General features: G+C 47.2%; 1 protein-coding gene across 3 annotated transcripts in view; it reads right to left on the bottom strand.

Annotated features, from left to right (window-relative positions):
- Positions 1-17,538, bottom strand: part of LOC119187683 (calcium-activated chloride channel regulator 1) — an 84,482-nt gene that overhangs the window by 38,891 nt on the left and 28,053 nt on the right. For all 3 annotated transcript variants that reach the window (XM_037435761.2, XM_075878483.1, XM_075878482.1), the window contains exons 4-6: positions 8,415-8,535; positions 6,962-7,089; positions 254-371 (exon numbers count right to left, since the gene is read on the bottom strand). In XM_037435761.2, coding sequence (XP_037291658.2) covers positions 254-371; positions 6,962-7,089; positions 8,415-8,535 — 367 coding nt within the window. The remainder of the gene's footprint in view (positions 1-253; positions 372-6,961; positions 7,090-8,414; positions 8,536-17,538) is intronic.

Below are 17,538 nucleotides of genomic sequence, written 5' to 3'. Positions count from 1 at the left end.
GTACCATGCTCACATAGGTGAGGGTGGATTATTACCGTATTGTGCGCTCAACTCACTCTATGCAGTTATTATCTTCAAAAATAATCAATCATTCATAGAACTGGGAACTTAAATGAAATTTTTGTTCTCAACATTTGCAAACTTTATTCAAATGAGCGTGCCAGTTTGCCGGGTAAGCGTTACTTTGAACCAGCGCATTTTCGTAACTAAGCAATATCTTCTAGTCACATACAGGTTGGGCGTCGCCACTTACACTATACACTGAATCCGTGGGATCAGGTGCGCAAGCCTGCACAACGTAAAAGTAACGGTGCGTCCGTGGCTTGACGTAGTCGAACAGAGTAGCTGGTTGCACGGATAATGGATGAATGCTGCAAAAGAATGTTTTACATTTAGTGCTACTTTGTTTAGGGGCTTTTGGCACACTTCAGCTTAATATAATCGACCAGGGTTTTTGCAAGTGTAACCATCCATGATACAAAAAAAAAAGGTTAAAATTGGGAATATATCTAAAAGAAAGAGAAGAAAGCAAACTACTGCTATTCAGTGAAAAGTCACAAAGTGCCGGAAAATAAAGGGAAACTTAGTGCTGGGCGTTGCATGGTTCGAAGCGCTAGGTGCACAAATGTCCAGACATGATGGTCACCTTCATGTAAGATAATCGAATGCTAGCTAGAGCACGCACTTCCGCTATTGTTTATTAATCAATGTTGGCGTTTAGTGTCCCAGAACTACGATACATTTATGAGGGACGCTATAGCGAAGAGCTCCTGAAATTTACAGCACCTAAGGTTCTTTCATATGCATGCACACAGGGTGTTTCAGTTAAAAAATCACCAAGCAATAAAAAAATTAAAAATGAGTGCTACGCGTCTTCAGCTAGCACACTATTGTTCTTAGCTGTATGCAGCACGTCAGAACATTCTTTATCCGCCAGGCATGGTAAATAATAAAAATTGCCTATTAAACTTTTTAAAAACTGACTCGAGGGGAAAGAATTCAATACAAGAATTGTTGCTCTTATACAGAAATAACAAAATTTTCAAGTTACGGTACATAACAACGCTGGTCATTTTTTTTTCAGGGTTTGTTTAAAGTGCGCTAAATTAAAAAAAAAAACGCGAGATTGCCGCTTAGCGAGCGGCGCTTGGAGTGCCCTCAAATGTAAGTTGAACGAATTAGCGAAGACTTCTCACGCACGAAGGTCGCTTTAAGAGGCTATCGGGGACTGCGATGTACATTAAACGATGGTTGGATGGTACCATTAAAAAAAAAGGGGGGGGGGGCTGAAAGAAAAAAAACGAACACAATAAACTTCGACGAAATAGCAGCTGCCACGTGCATTGCGATACAAGACTGGAGGCAGCATTTGGCGCAGCACAGACGTTTTTTTTTTCTTTTCTGGCCAACGATAAACATAATGGTGGGAGAGAGCATGGCATTTTGATAAAGGAAGAATACAAAAAATTCAGCGGTAATTATTCCACAAGTATTTTTTTCGTCATATCTGCATCGATTACGAGCGATTGCTCTATATACTTGCAAGGAATACGACGCAATTGGCTGTGGGTTCGAAAGTTTACTGCTCGTACTTCATCTCCATTTAGAAATTCATGTTGATTGATTGTTATGTGGGGTTTAACGTCCCCAAACCACTATATGATTATGAGAGACGCCGTAGTGGAGGGCTCCGGAAATTTAGACCACCTAGGGTTCTTTAACGTGCACCCAAATCTGAGCACACGGGCCTACAACATTTCCGCCTCCATCGGAAATGCAGCCGCCGCAGCCGGGATTTGAACCCGCGCCCTGCGGGTCAGCAGCCAAGTACCTTAGCCACTAGACCACCGCGGCGGGGCAAAAATTCATGTTTAGTAGCCGTCTGTTAGAGCGCAGTACGTTTAAATAAACAGAACAAATTAAGAAGTGTTCTGTGCTCTTATAGCTAACTTTTAAATAGTAGCAAAGCTAGGTGTTGGAAAGAGATCAGCGTAATTGCAAAGTCCAAATCACTTTTGTTGAAACCTCATGAGCAGTTACACTACAGCGTGCTCAAACACCCCTCCATCAGCCGCAATACACAATATACATCGAATCAGCACATTTTCTCTCGCGTTTCGTAGCATTCGTGAAGAAATAGAACGGCACACATCTGCTATTTTAGACTTTAGTCTTGCGGGCGTTGTCGTCGCTTCAGTGCAGACGAGGTTGTTAATGTATCCCCATAGAAAGAATTCTAGCGGAGTCAAATCTGGGGATCTTTCGGGCCACTCTAAAGGTCCAAGACGGGAGATACATTTCTCGGGAAATTCTCGATCAAGCCACGTTCGAGTTCGCGAGTCCGCGTGCAGCTGTGTGGAGGCGCTCCGTCTTGCTGGAACCAGATATTTTCAAGCTGTGCTAGAGGGAGGTCGCAGGTGAAGTCACTCAGTGGGCCATTTAGTATTTCGATGATATAACATTTTGCGCTGAGTGTTCCATCGAAAAAGACCTGGTTAATAATTTTGTCGTCGTAAATGGTGCACCAAACACTGGAAGACCACTGCACATGTTGTGACTGCAGCAGCCAGTGAGGATTTGTAGCGCTCCAGTAATGACCATTGTGAACATTGACTTGGACATTGTGCGAGAAGCGAGCTTCATCGGATCAGAATATGCTCTTCAGTAAGCCAGATTGCCTTCTTCCTGTACGAGTATACAGTTGCAGAAGTCCAGATGGCTTTGCAAATCTCAGTCTTCCAGCTGTTGATGCAGGTGAACATGGTATGGGTGAAGCCCTCTGCTATTGAGTACGCGCCAAACACTACTGCTTGAAACGCCTGTCTCAAAACTCATGTCGTGCACGCTTGCGCGGGGATGTGCTGCCATGTAAGCAAGAATGTCTGTTTCAAAAGACTCAGACACACCTTGTGTGCGCTGATGCTGCTTTTTGAACGGGCCTGTCTCCTTGAGCCATTCGTAATTTTGCACTGTCAAACTATTTACCCGAATTTTCGGGTGCCATCTGCGAAGTAATCTTGCCGCCTCTCTCCTGTTTCCGTTCGCTCGGCTGAGGGTGAGAACCATATTCGCACGTTCTTCATTAGTGAAACGGATCGTTCCAGAGTAATGGTTGGTGCACACCGGTGACTAGCAGCGGTCGCGCGACCATTTGCGACTGGCGACCAAAAAAGCTACTGATGTTCACACCGGCTGAGGTAAAAAAGAAAGTCGCAAAACCGGGGAGTCACGTCCGGATCTTGTTATTAGCGAGAACTCTGGAGATCAGCGCCGATCAGCTGAATGAGCGGAGCGAACCGAGCGCGCTGCATTTATTGTTTTCGTTCGTTCTCGCACAGCGTTCCCAGCAGCGTTCGAGTCAAGCAAATAAGAAGATATTGGCATGACGCTGATGCGCTATGCCATGGTTATAGCCATGGTGTCAGCGCGGGCAGAACAGAAGCCTTCAAAGAAGAAAAAAAAAAAAAAGCCGGTGGTGGGTGTGACCGTTCCTTCGCTCGCGAGAGTTGGCCGGCCATGCAAGTCGCCTACCTCCCGAGCTGCGCTGAGACGATGAGAAGTATCGCTGAGAGTGGTACATATTCAGAAACTTTCCTTCAGTTTAATTTGATCTGCTACAGCCTCCAATGCAGCACAAACGTGTCTCGAACGTGGTGTTTTAGTCGGTGCCAAGGCATGAACCACAAACGGGTTCTAAACGCGCTGCACTGAAGGTGGTGGCAAGTCAAGTTCAAGACAAAAAACGATTCTAGCTGAATAGTGAAGATAGTGAAGATAGTGCACGATTTATTTCCTCCTCATTTTTGACGGTGTTTAGCTTCTTGCAAATGCCGCCACGTGGATTCGACACTTTGCTCGAGCTGCTGCGCCAAGCCATCTCCAAACAAAGTACTTCGTGGTGACCATGGTGCCACAGACCCAAAGGAACGCACTCATTTGTATCTGGCGACAGGATTCAGCGCAATGAAAAAACAAAACAAAAAGAGCCTGCTTATAAAGAAATGCTGGTGTCACTTCTGGGCATCGCTGATTGGTTCGAGCAGTTTTGCAACTGCAGTCACGTGACTGAAAATCGAGCAAGAATCGACTAGCCAAAGCAGTAGCTTTGCGACCATTTGCGACTGTTCGCGACCAGTCGCAAAGGGTCGCGCGACTGCTGCTAGTCGCCGGTGTGCACCAAGCTTAAGAATTTCTCTTGTTGAAGTGTGTCCCAAAAAACTGCTTACGTCATATTCATATCGTGTTTTTAATATCGTTCCTTTATCAAAATGTCATCCTCTTCCCCACCATTATGTTTATTGTTGTCGCGAAAAGAAAAAAAAAAACACTTGCGCTGCGCTGAATGCTGCCTCCGGTCTCGTACTGCAATGCACATGGCAGCCGCTATTTTGTCGAAGTTTATTATCTTTGTTTCTTTCTTTCGCCCCCCCCCCCTCCTTTTTTTGGTACCATCCAACCATCGCTTAATGTGCATCGCAGTCACCGATAGCTGTTCAAGCGACCTATGTGCGTGAGAAGCCTTCGCCAATTCGTTCAAGTTACATTTGAGGGCACTCAAAGCGCCGCGCGTTAGGCGGCAATCACGTGGTATTTCCGAATTTCGCGCACTTTAAACAAACCCCGCAAACAATTACCTACTGTAACTTGAAGATTTTATTTCTGAATAAGAGTTAGAAGTCTTGTATTGAATTTTTTCCTCTAGAGTCAGTATTTTAGAAGTTCGTTAAGCAATCTTTAATAATTACCATGCTTGGCAGATTAAAAAAAGCATTCTGACGTGCTTCACGCAGCTAAGGACAATAATGTGCTATCTGTAGATGCGTAGCACTCATTTTTAATTTTTATTGCTTGGTGCTTTGTAGCTGAAACCCCCTGTATATCTAAGCACACCAAGCTCAAGTATTTTCGCCTGTGGCGAAAATGCAGCCGCCGCGAACAGGATTCGACCTCGCGACCTTCGGATCTACAGTCGGGCACCATAACCACTATAGAGCAGTGGGTTTCCGCGGTGGGTTTCCGCTATCGTTCGTATGCCAATTAGGCCATCACCATAAAGATTGCTTCCTCATTCTCATGTACACATAAATCTGCGTAGTTCGGAAATTTAGAACAGTGGCTTATGACTTCGGTTACCGTGCCAATGCTCTCTTTACTGAATAGGAACTGATATACGCCCTCGGCAATGCCCTCTAACAGGTGGACAATTTTGTTCTCCTGTGGCATAGAAAGGTTGGTGATCTTGCAGAGCTTCAAGGTTGTCTCGATATAGGTCGTGCACGTCTCTTCTGACATCTGAGCTCTGTACAGTAACGTTTGTTCCACTTGCTTCCTCCTAGCTACGGAGTATACGAAGCACGCCCTCATTTCGGAAACGAAGCGATCCCATGACGTGAGAAAATCTTCGTGGTTCTCATACCGCACAAGCGCTGTGTCTGTTAAGAAGAATACTACATTGGTCAGCTGGGTCGCCGCGTCCTGTTGGTAGTATTTGTTCACTTGTTTTTAGTGTCTGAGCCAGGCGTCCACATCCTCGCCAGATTTGCCACCGAACGTGCGAGGCACTATGAGATCCTGACGCAACCAGGGACCAGCCGTGCCCGAACCTGACACTAGCGGTGCTGCTGGGACTGGTGGAAGGTCTGCAGCTGCGGGGATCCGGTTTCGTTCTTCGCTGTGAGACATCTCAGGCGCCAGTGGTAACGGGGTAGTCTAGCAAGGTGACGGCTTCGTCGTATCAGGCGCTTAAAGAATCGTGCTGCTTGGTTGATTACCCAGCACATCCACTACAAAAGTGTTACGACTGAATAAAGGATGACTGGGTTTATTCTTAAGGTGAGGATGAGATTGGACCCTCAGAAGTGCAGATGGAGTTGTTCTTGCTGCTGCTGCTGTTACTATTGTTGTGTTGCTTTTCTCTGCACATGGCTCGTACCAAATAGAGGGGATTGGCTGATTATAAGGTGAATATTCCCGATATTTTCAGCAGGAGTCCTCAGGCCGCACCCGACAATCTTGCCTTTCTCTCACATCACCGGCACATACCATAGCCCGGCTCGTACCGCAGCAATATATATGAAGGACGGAAGTGTATACCTAAAGGTACCCTGAAACACTTTTTGGAGTAACCATGGAAATATTTCACTAGAAAAGCGTATTGCCTCACAAATTCAATGCTGCAGAAGTTTTGAGAATCCGTCCAGTACGACCGGAGTTACAAAGTTTTGTTACATGCTGCAATCACATTCTCTCTTCTCTCGCCTTGATAAAAGCGCTGGAAGCTGATCAGGGAGGAGTGGGAGGGGCAAACAAAAAACGTCATGCGCGCCTCGTGACCTTCAGCATTTAAATTTTTTTTCTTCGAATGCGCGGCTTTCTCAGTGCGACCACGCGCGCACGTGTGGACAAGTGACAGCATCTCGTGGCGATCTCTGCAACAACCGAGCGCACCATGTTCAAATCAGTCAATGGCTGATAGATGGGAAATCTATGTGTGATTTTTGAGCGGCTTTCGTCATTGGTCGAGAGAAGAGAAAGCAATTTTTAGCTGACTTTGGTAATATATTGTGCATTCCAGGCCGCGTACTGCGCTATACTTTTTGGCTCACGTGTTCTCGGGAACCTGTACTATTGGCAGCGTTTTCTCACCATGCTCAAAAAGTGTTGCAGGGTTCTTTAAGCGTTCGTTTTTACTTGTTTGACACAATGCATTAATAATAATGAGGTATAGCAGAACTCATATATATATATATATATATATATATATATATATATATATATATATATATATATATATATATATATATATATAGATATAGATATATATATATATATATATATATATTATCCACCAGTGGATGTTGTACAGCAGTATACTACAGGGGGGTGGGGTACCGAGCTAACAACTGTAATTGCAATAGCGTAAATTTGTACATACAGGTGCAACATAAAATTTTGTACGTACTCTGGTGAATAGTCGGGTGAATCCCTGATGACTTCCCATACGCTGCGCGCCTTGCACATCGCGTTATGCTTTGTGGGCGCCCAACGAAGGTGGCTGTAGTTACCACGGGCGTCGCAGAATTTTCGAACCTATAGCAGAGAGTATACACATAACAAAAAGTCGTTAAGGGAATATACGGGCAGTGGCAGGGGCGAAACTCAACGCATGCGCAAAGTATTGTTAATGATTACCTGATGTTAATGATGTTATTACTGATATTAATGTAGAGTGTTATAATTGATTAGAGAGGCCGCAAGTTCGTCCGAAGGGGCAGGGTCGGTGTTAGCGTGCCGAAGAATGTTTTAGGATATGGTTTGTCCTTTTCAAACGCAAACGCAAGTGAATCGTTTTCGGATCCTCGCGTGTTAAACTTGAAAGAGCTTGTGGGGTTGCTTGTTTACTCGAGCTCTAATCTAAAAATGGGGACCGTGACGCTAACCCAAAAAGTGCATGGTTAGTGTATGACGCATGCGCAGTGCCTAAAACACAATGCGACTGCGTACGCAAAGCTCTGGGTGCCTTTTACAGCGTAACTGTTAAGCCTTTCACTAGGTCGATTCGCTTAGGCCAAAAACTCGAGCAGCTTCAAGCAAATATGCCAGGAGCTGCTCCAGTTTTCTGGTGACGCGAACCGACAAAATATGTTTGTTTCGTGCTATAGCATAGAACAATGTTTGGTTTTGGGGTGGAATCAAACCCAGGCCGCCTGCATGCAAGGCAGGTGTTCTACCACAGAGTCACGCCATTGAATGACGCTGCTTGGGGAAAGAAAAAAAGCCCCCTGTACATGCATTGCGAGAAGATAAAGGCAAGTGAGGTTGAGAAGGAAGTAAATGAGGAGGTGAAGGGCAGCAACGGTTATACGCCAGAAAGCTGGTATGTGCCAAGCTACTCGTATAGTGTATTCGTCATGCATAATATAGCATAGAAGGGGTGTGGGAAAGAGAAAATCACTTCGTTATTATATAGAATGCGAGTACTGGATAACGGGAGTAGGCATACATCGTTACAAAACCTACTGTGAAAGCGGCAAAAAGGTAATATGCGATGCCACATCACTAGCTTACCGGCTTTGCGGGGGCAGAAAGAGAGTCACAGAGTGCGGCTTGTCAAAAATAAAGCACTTGAAGTCATTGGGTTTTGCGATATTCATCAATATAAAAGAGAACAATCTTTTCAACTAGTGCTGCCCAAATAATTGACATCTTACATCGAACGTGTTCAAAGCGCAACAGATGTTCGAGAAGAAATCATATTACTTTAGTCATAGATGACACTGTTGCGAAACTGCTATATACTGGTATATAAAGGTCTGTCTCACATTTAGTGACGTGGGCCAGTGTGTCATGGCACCATTTTCGCAAAGTCTTAAGTCTTGCGCCAGCAAATTAAGAAAAAATGGAGAGGCACGTACCTTTTGTATGCTAGACGTAAACATCAGTGATGATGCCGGCTCACTTGCGAGCTGAAAGATTTGCTTGAAGCCTATGTCCTTTCTCTGGCATTCCCATATACCCTCCTTGTTCAGATAAGGCCTGAAAGAAAGGACACGGTTTATTGTAGTTTGGATTTTGCGTAGGAGCCTCCTGTATGCACCATGAGGAAGGCTACGAAAACACGGGTCATGCTTGGCACAGTATTGGAAAGGTAATGTCTGTTTCAGTTCGGTCTCTACAGAACGCATCCGGAGCTGCTGAATATTGATTCTGTTACCTTAACTGAAAAGACAACAACAATTTAGACGTCGCGATACCTAAAAAATATTTTTCCCACACGCGAGAAAATAATTGCCCAGAACCGCCACTTGAATTAAATATGCGCAAGCATTAGCGCACCCTCCGAGAGGCCACTCCCAAGCAGTCACGTGTGCGACGTCGTATGTGGTGCGACGTGTGTCGCAAACGTACGTTTGCTGGCGCGACGAGCCACGGAATGAAGTGTGGTATAACGTGTGGTGTGTACTCATGTACTACAGTGGTGTGTCAGTCCCGAATATAATAAAGGTTTTTGAAACCGATCACCTCAGCCACCACGTCGTCACAACCATCTTTTCTGCCACACCACAGTGGTTTTTATTCACCTACAATTATTTGTACACTGCCATAAGAGTTAGCTTTGTTATAGCTAACCCCGAAGTTTCCAGCTGGAACCCCCCGAAATTATCAGGTTGGTCCACCTCCCAAATTTTATGACGCTATCACCTAGCCACATGATGTTTCTCATGGAGCACATCGAAATTTGCCCACGGCACAGGAGGTCAAGTGTTGGCGGGAATGTTGTGAAATCCAAACAGATTACAAAGACTTGAGAAAGATAAAAAAGAGGTAATAGTTTCAGCTAAGATTTATGTACAACACACACACCCGAACTCACGAACACACACACACACACACACACACACACACACACACACACACACACACACACACACACACACACACACACACACACACACACACACACACACACACATATATATATATATATATATATATATATATATATATATATATATATATATATATACATATATATATATATAGTAAGAAGGAATGAGAGCACGAGACAACGCCCATACGCTGGGCCGACTGTTTTTATTCTGACTTCCTTCTAATCTTCCTTGCTTTAGCTACCCTCGCGCTGGAGCCCCAGCGTCTTTCTTTATCAAGGCACTCGGCCATGACTGCGCGCGTGGAGCTGTTGACAGCTTTTCTGCTGGGCGGCATTGCCTACTTCATTGTGACCACATTTCAACGTGGATCGGGTATGGCAGCAGATCGGGAATCGGGTAAGCTGCCCACCGAGAAGCGTCTCTGGTGGACAGCTTTGGCTGCATAGAAGTGGCCGGACTCTTCTACGCTTGAACTTTGCCTGAAAATTTCTAGGAGCTAAATTAAGTAGCCGACGCTAGGTGTCACCGTGGTCGTTCAAAATGCCGGTGAAGACGCTGAAGTTGGCTGACATTCGGCGTAAACCTTGGCCAATAGCGACTCAGGGTTACAACAGTGTTGCGGTGGTCTATAACCTCGGTAACGTTGCGACACCTCCAGTGCATTTTCAGACGGGTGGAATGGGTTCGGTCTCTGCGATCGGTCTCGTCCAAGGTGCGACGTGTTCGGAAGATTTGGTGAAAACGGTTCTGGCGGGCGGCGCTGACTGCCTCGCCGTGGCGGGACGCGGCTACGCTGGGCCTTGGCACGCTGTGACTGTAGTTGTTGCCTTAATCGGTCGCAGTGCCACTGTATACGTTGGGCATTGGCATTTGCTCACACCTTAGTCGATGAACACTCGGGGATACGAAACTGCCTGTGCCTCGGTGGTCTGTCTTTACGACGCTGCAACTCGGTGTTGCAGTGGATGTGATGGAGTAGTCATTGCTTGCTGACTAGACACTTATGCCGCCTGAGTGTGGTGGTGTGGTTTTTATGCGCATTTCCAGGCCGAGCGGAAAAATGCTTGTGAAACACAGGGTAAGTGTGAGCAGGCACAGGCCATTGGACAAAATCATGATGCGACGCGCCTGCAGCTTCCTTGCTGTTATCATTTTAATTTTGACTGAGCTGGTCACGACCTGAACAATCGGAGCTGATTTCTATGGTGACAGCAATGGCTTCGTGGGGGTCTGCGTGGCGTTCAGGTGGTACGTTGGGAGTCAGAATGACGTGCTTGTCGTCGTCGGCAGGATTGTACACTATGTTATGGAAAAGGCCGATGCTGACTCCGTCTGCCTGGAACACATCGATGTAGCTCACACGCTCGGCCAATGACTGCAGATGTGGTGCAGACTGGTCCAAGATTGTCTTCTTGCTATTCACGGTTGTCTCCAACAGCTCTGACTTAGAAATGGTATTGGTTGCTCTCACGGAAGTTCGTGAGACGCGTCCTGGCATGGAACTTGGTTTCGGAAGAGGGACGCGTGCCTTGGAGCCTGTTTTGGTATAGCCTGTGGAGCGTTCAGCCAAGAGGTCATCAAAGCTATTGCAGGGTACAGCTTCACAGTCGGGATGATTCAGTGTGAGTATGTCGTTTGAGTGACGTCCTTCACGAGGCCCGTCTTCGATAGTGGCCTTTGGCTGAGCAGAACTTGAATCGGACGACGGCAAAGAGCCCGAAAGCTGAAGTGGTGAACTGCAACGCATGGCTGGAGCCTGGAGGTGAAACCCTCCTGTGCTTTATTCGTGGTAGTGGTCAGGTTCAACTGGGTGGTGGAAGGGAGATCGGAGATGCCTGGTCGAAGGCTGCAATGAGCTTGATGCTCCAGTCAGTCCATGACTGCTGCCGTACGACTTCATATTTGCGCCAAGCCGCGGTATCATCTCGAAGGTGGTCAATGGCAACGCACCTTTTTTGTTGGTCCACTCCATTCTCGTCAGCTCCGAGGACGTGGATGGTTGCCACCCAGCCGGTTGCATTGTTTTGCAACCCGTAGAATTCAGTTAATTCACAGGCGGCTTGCGACGATTGGACCTTAGACTAAAAGGCACAAAGTTCCAACGTGAAGCCGCCCAGCTGGTCCTCGAGTTGCCAGAGACTATCGCGGAGCTCTCGGCGTTGCTTGGGTGTGCTCGCCTCCAGGTTGTATGAGGCGGCTACGTCGAACGTAGCGTCGGCTGCGCTCAATGCCGGAAGAATGTCGGGGAAGACGGCGGTGCTCGTCACTGTCACGGTGTTGACTATATATATATATATATATATATATATATATATATATATATATATATATATATATATATATATATATATATATATATATATATATATATATATATATATATATATATATATTATTGTAACGAGCGCATTCACGTACAAATACTTGTTATTATTCATGAAGCGTTAGCCGCAACAAGCTGGTTCAGGCAGGAAGCCGGCATGCACGAGCCACACGGACGTCATCGTCTTCTTTTACGCTGGCACAGAGCTGGCGCCACTATGCTCCGGTACAAAAAGAGCCAATCTGGCGATCCCAGGAAATGACACGACAGGGGGGTCATAGCACAGTTTGAGGCGTGATACGTGAACCGTTTCACGCTCACGGCAGCATTGGTCTGAAGGTGGATCAATGGGCTCAACTTCATAGTTGACGGAAGATGTTTGTCGCACCACACGGTAAGGGCCATGGTATTTCGCCGAAAGCTCTGGTAAAAGACCGGTAGGGGTAGACGGGACCCAGAGCCAAACCAAATTTCCTGGGTTATAGTGGGCATTAGATGCAGAGGCATCGTGGTCAGTTTTCTGGCGCCATTGGTCTTGCGCGGTAAACGAGCGAGCGAGTTGACGACACTCCTCGGCATAGGAAGCTGCTTCGGAAACAGGCGTCGCTTCGGAAACATCGAGTCTGTAAGGGAGAATGGTGTCCATGGAGCATGATGGTTCATGTCCGTACAGGAGAAAGAAAGGAGAGAAGCCGGTGGTTGTTTGTGGTGCAGAGTTGTACGCGTACGTTGCAAAAGGGAGCAGTTGGTCCCAATTAGTGTGGTCGTCAGACGCGTTCATGGCAAGCTAATCCCCAAGGGTACGATTAAAGCGTTCTGTCATGCCATTGGTTTGAAGATGGTATGCCAAGGTTTTCCGATGAACAGTGCGACATTTCTTGAGCAGCTCGTCGACGGCGTTCGAGAGAAACACGCGTCCACGGTTACTCAGTAATTCACGAGGTGTACCGTGTCGCAAAATAAGATGGTGAAAAAAAGGAAGCAATGTCTTTCGCAGTGTAGCAGGCAGCGCAGGTGTTTCAGTGTAGCGTGTCAAATGATCGACGGTGATGATAATCCACCGGTTGCCTCGAATAGTGTTGGGTAGAAGACCATAAATATCAATTCCGACGCGGTCGAATGGTCCCGCTGGACAGGTTAAGGGTTGCAAAGTGCCAGCAGTGCTATGAGAAGGCGTCTTGCGGTGCTGACACGTAGCACATGACCGAACGTACTGGCGAAAGTGCCGATACATGCCGCGCCAGTAGTATCTTAGACGAAGGCGAGAGTAAGTCTTGAATACTGCTGCGTGGTCGCACTGGGGGTCATCGTGAAAGGCAGCGCAGATGTCTGAGAGCAAATGACGGGGGATGACAAGGAGCCACCTTGTCATCCGTCAGGTAATTGCGGCAATACAACAAGCCTTCACGGACAGCAAAGTGTCTCGCTTGACGAAAGAGGGAGCATGAAGTCGATTGTGACGAACTGTGAGAGAGGACATCGAGCAGTAAATCCATCCAGGGATCCTTGCGCTGCTCGGCTGGCATGTCGGTGATGCTCAACGATGAAGAATCGCAGATGTCAGTTGGTAAGCAGGCAAGGTCAGGAGGCAGCGGAGAACGGGATAGGGCATCAGCATATGAATGTCTGCGTCCTGAGCGATAAATAACTGGGATGCCATATTCCTGAAGGCGTAAAGCCCAACGAGCGAGGCGGCCAGTCGGGTCTTTCATGGACGCTAGCCAGCATAAGGCATGGTGATCTGTGGCAACATCAAACAGGCGTCCGTAAAGGTAAGTGTGAAATTTTCCTTTAGCCTAAATAATAGCCCAGCACTCCTTTTCCGTGGCGGAATAGTTGGACTCTGCCTTCGTTAGGGTATGGCTGGCATAGGCGACAACGTACGGCTGGCATAGGCGACAACGTACGGCTGGCATAGGCGACAACGTACACGTTGCAGCCATCGTTGCGTTGAGCGAGATTGGCACCGAGGCCGACACTGCTAGCATCCGTGTGAATTTCAGTAGGTGGATTGGGATCAAAGTGGCGGAGAACTGGTGGAGACGTGAGTAGCCGGCGCAGCGCCGTGAATGCGTCATCGCAGTAAAAATTCTAGCCAGAGAGGTCCGCGCTACCGGAAAGAATCTCAGTCAGAGAGGCAATTATAAAGGCAAAATTGCGAATGAAACGCCGAAAATAGGAACACAAGCCTCTTAAACTACGAAGCTCCTTTAGGGTAGTAGGCTTGGGGTACTCGGCAACGGCACGCAGTTTGGCAGGATCTGGCGATATTCCTTCTTTTAAAACGACGTGGCCGAGAATTGTGAGTTTGCGGGCGCCAAAACGACATTTCTTGAAGTTAAGTTGCAACCCGGCTGCCGTAAGGCACTGGAGAACTTGTTCCAGACGGGAAAGATGAGTTTCGAAATTCGCCGAGAATACAGCTATGTCGTCTAAATAGCAAAGACAGATGTGCCATTTAAGTCCCCTGAGGACACTGTCCATCATTCTTTCAAAAGTCGCAGGCGCATTGCAAAGACCGAAGGTCATTACATTAAATTGATATAAGCCGTCAGGGGTCACAAACGCCGTTTTTGGACGGTCTGGTTCAGCCATTGGTACTTGCCAATATCCAGAGCGCAGATCCAGTGAAGAGAAAAACTCCGCACCTTGAAGGCATACAAGGCGTCATCAATGTGTGGCAGAGGATAAACATCCTTGCGTGTGATCTTGTTAAGTCACCGATAATCTACGCAAAACCTAATGGAGCCATCCTTTTTTCACACGAGGACCACTGGCGAAGCCCAATGACTGTGGGAGTGTTGAATGACACCACGTTGCAGCATCACATCGACGTGCCGAGTAATAACGTCATGCTCAGCCTGTGAGACGCGGTAGGGGCGCTGACGAAGTGGATTACGATGACCAGTGTCGATAAGGTGAGCAACGACTGACGTGCGTCCCAAGGGAGGATGTCCGTGGTCGAAGGAGGCGCGGAAACGGTCAAGTAGTTGTATGAGCTGATTGTGCTGGTCTTACGTAAGCTCGGTGTCCACGCTGCGCAACAGAACGTCTTCGTCAGGTATCGAGGGTGCGGTGGCGACCATGACAGCATCCACGGACATCGGCGTCGTATCGGAAGGGGCATCGAAAGGAAAGATGGCATCATAAGCGTCAAGACAGCCAATACATTCGCCATGCAATGATGTAGCGGGACAAGGGAACGGATTGCACACGCACACGGCACTGGAACCATCGGCAAGCGTTATGACGGCAAACGGGACGACAAGGTTCCAGCGACGAGCGCATTCTTGCGACGGCATAAAGAGGGCAGTTGAATCAGGGACGGAGTTGCACAAAATAGACAACACGGTGACCGAAAAAGCAGAGACTACGACGTCAGCGGCGACGATCACCTTTTTGGGTCAGCAAGGGAGATCTATGAATGTCGTGCTGAACGGAAACAAAACGAGTTGTGCTCGAGTGCAGTCGACAACCGTATGATTAGAGGAAAGAAGAAAGTTCCAGGATGCATCCCAGGATGTATTCATGAGACGCATGCGAAAGGACGACAAATTCAATGATGTAAAGCACTCCTTGAATCACAACACGAGAAGTACATCTGGCAGAAGCCTGTACGTGCTGTGAACTCGCTGTCCGTAAGGAAATTTCAACCAGTGAAGTCGTCACTTTGTTCAGTTTGCGGCGTAACATTTCACTGATTAAACAAATAGCGGCACCTGTGTCGACAGGAGCAGTTGTGGTGAAACTGTCCACAAACACGGCAATCTCGTTAGGGGGCGGAAGATGAGGCCTTGAAAATTCCGTCGGTGGCGCAGTTTTCGCCTCAGGAACTGCGACTGTTAGTTTTCTTTCTGGGCGTGGTTGGAACGGCGAAGCTTGGGCGAAGGAGACCGAAGACGGAGTGAAGGAGATCGACGTGGGCTGAAGTCTGGTCAACTTGAGTGGGGGTAAGGTGCATCAGGTGTAACATGTGATTCTGATTGCCGAGGGATGTTGCCGGAATGCTAAGAATCATTAAAATAGAATCTGCGGTGACGAAAGTAGTGCGCCACATGCCCTGGAATACCGCAGTTGTAGCAGACGGAGTACGCCAAGAGTGTACAAGTGCTCGAGGTGGCGAGAAGGGTCGATTTACCGGATAAACGGAAACTGGCGAACTGTAGTAGTTGGTGGCTGGACTGTATGAAGGGAGCGGTGGTTGGATAGGAGGTCCACGGACGGCATCTGCGTAAGTCAGTGGTGCAGTACCTGATATTGGGGACGCGGACGAAGGGAGAGCCTCGGCAACTTGCGTCTGAATAGCACAGCGAACTGAGTGGTCCAGTGCTGTGGGGGTCTCGTTCATGGTGGCTACAAAAAATAGCTGTCAAGCAACTTCCTCCCGGATGTACTGTTAAACTTAAGGCATCAATACCGTTTAGTCGGGGCCAGTGCTTTTGCACTCCAAAGCCGAAATATCTGCTGTTTGCGTATTAGCGCGAAGTGTGAAAATTCGCTGCTTGCGCAGCTCATCAAAAATTTAACAAAGCTGAATCACGGCCGTGATGGTCTGTGGGTCTTTGACCACAAGCGTATGAAAAGCGTCGTCATCAATGCCTTTTAATATGTGCTTTATTCTGTCAGGCTCCGTCATCCTCGCATCTACTCGCCTACAGAGGCCGATCACATCCTCAATGTAGCTCGCGAAGCTCTCACTATGTCGCTGAAATTGTCCGCACTGGCCAAGCTAAGCGAGAAGCTTGCGCATAGCTGGACGACCGAAAAACGAGGTCACGGTTTCTATAAAAACTGACCAGGTGGGAATGTCGGCTTGGTGGTTGGTGAACCATAGGTTGGCCAAATCTGTCAGGTAGAAGGTGACGTGAGTCAGCTTCGCAGGGTGATCCCACTTGTTAATCGCGCTGGCACGCTCGTACTCTGCAAGGCAGTCCTCGACATCGTGATCTTCAGTGCCGTTGTGGTGGGTCACGCAGACAAAATGCACCAGGGCACATGACAGGCGGTGGCGTGGAAGAGGCTTGTGGGGGATCGACGCGCTCGGTAATTGCAGAATCAGATGTTAGCTTACGGCTGCGGAGCTCCAGGACGTTACTCAGCACGTTTCAACAAAATGTAACGAGCGAGTTCACATATAAATACTTGTTATTATTCAAGAAGCGTTAGCTGCAAAGAACTGGTTCAGTCAGGAAGTGGGCAAGCACGAGCGACACGAACGTCAATGTCTTCTTTCACGCTGGAACAGAGCTGGCACCACTATGCACTATATATATATATATATATATATATATATATATATATATATATATATATATATATATATATATATATATATATATATATATATATATATATATATTGTTGGCAGCAACAACGGCATGCTGTTAGATATCGTGCACAAAAACAAATTTATATCTAGCAATATTGTACACTACAGAACAGAAATCTCTTCTTCACGCATCTAGCATAACTCTGAAAGAACCGAAGGTAGACAATGATAAAGCTACAATGAAAGCATGTAGTTGAAAATTGTGTAAGCTGGTTGGACAATCGAACGACGTCTTTCACCCATCTAAGGAAGAGGGGAAAAGGGATTTTTTGAAATTGGACCCCGTGGGCTCAGTGGACACGAAATATTCGTCTGTCCTCGCAAGTTGTTCGTTACGTAGGAAAATGTTTGCTCTTTAATTATTGTTAATAAATCTCAAGTTTCCTTCAGTATCTTCAAGCGGCCTCGACACCGTCTTTCCGCGTTTTCAGTGCCGGAACGGCTGGACGCAACACCTCAACAACTGGATGGCAGCGGTGGAACGGAGCGAGTGA

This window comes from Rhipicephalus microplus, chromosome X (genome assembly GCF_043290135.1).
Source record: "Rhipicephalus microplus isolate Deutch F79 chromosome X, USDA_Rmic, whole genome shotgun sequence".
Taxonomy (NCBI): Eukaryota; Metazoa; Arthropoda; class Arachnida; order Ixodida; family Ixodidae; genus Rhipicephalus; species Rhipicephalus microplus.
The sequence above is the reverse complement of the archived record's forward strand: the minus strand, read 5'-3'. Positions and strand labels throughout refer to the sequence as shown.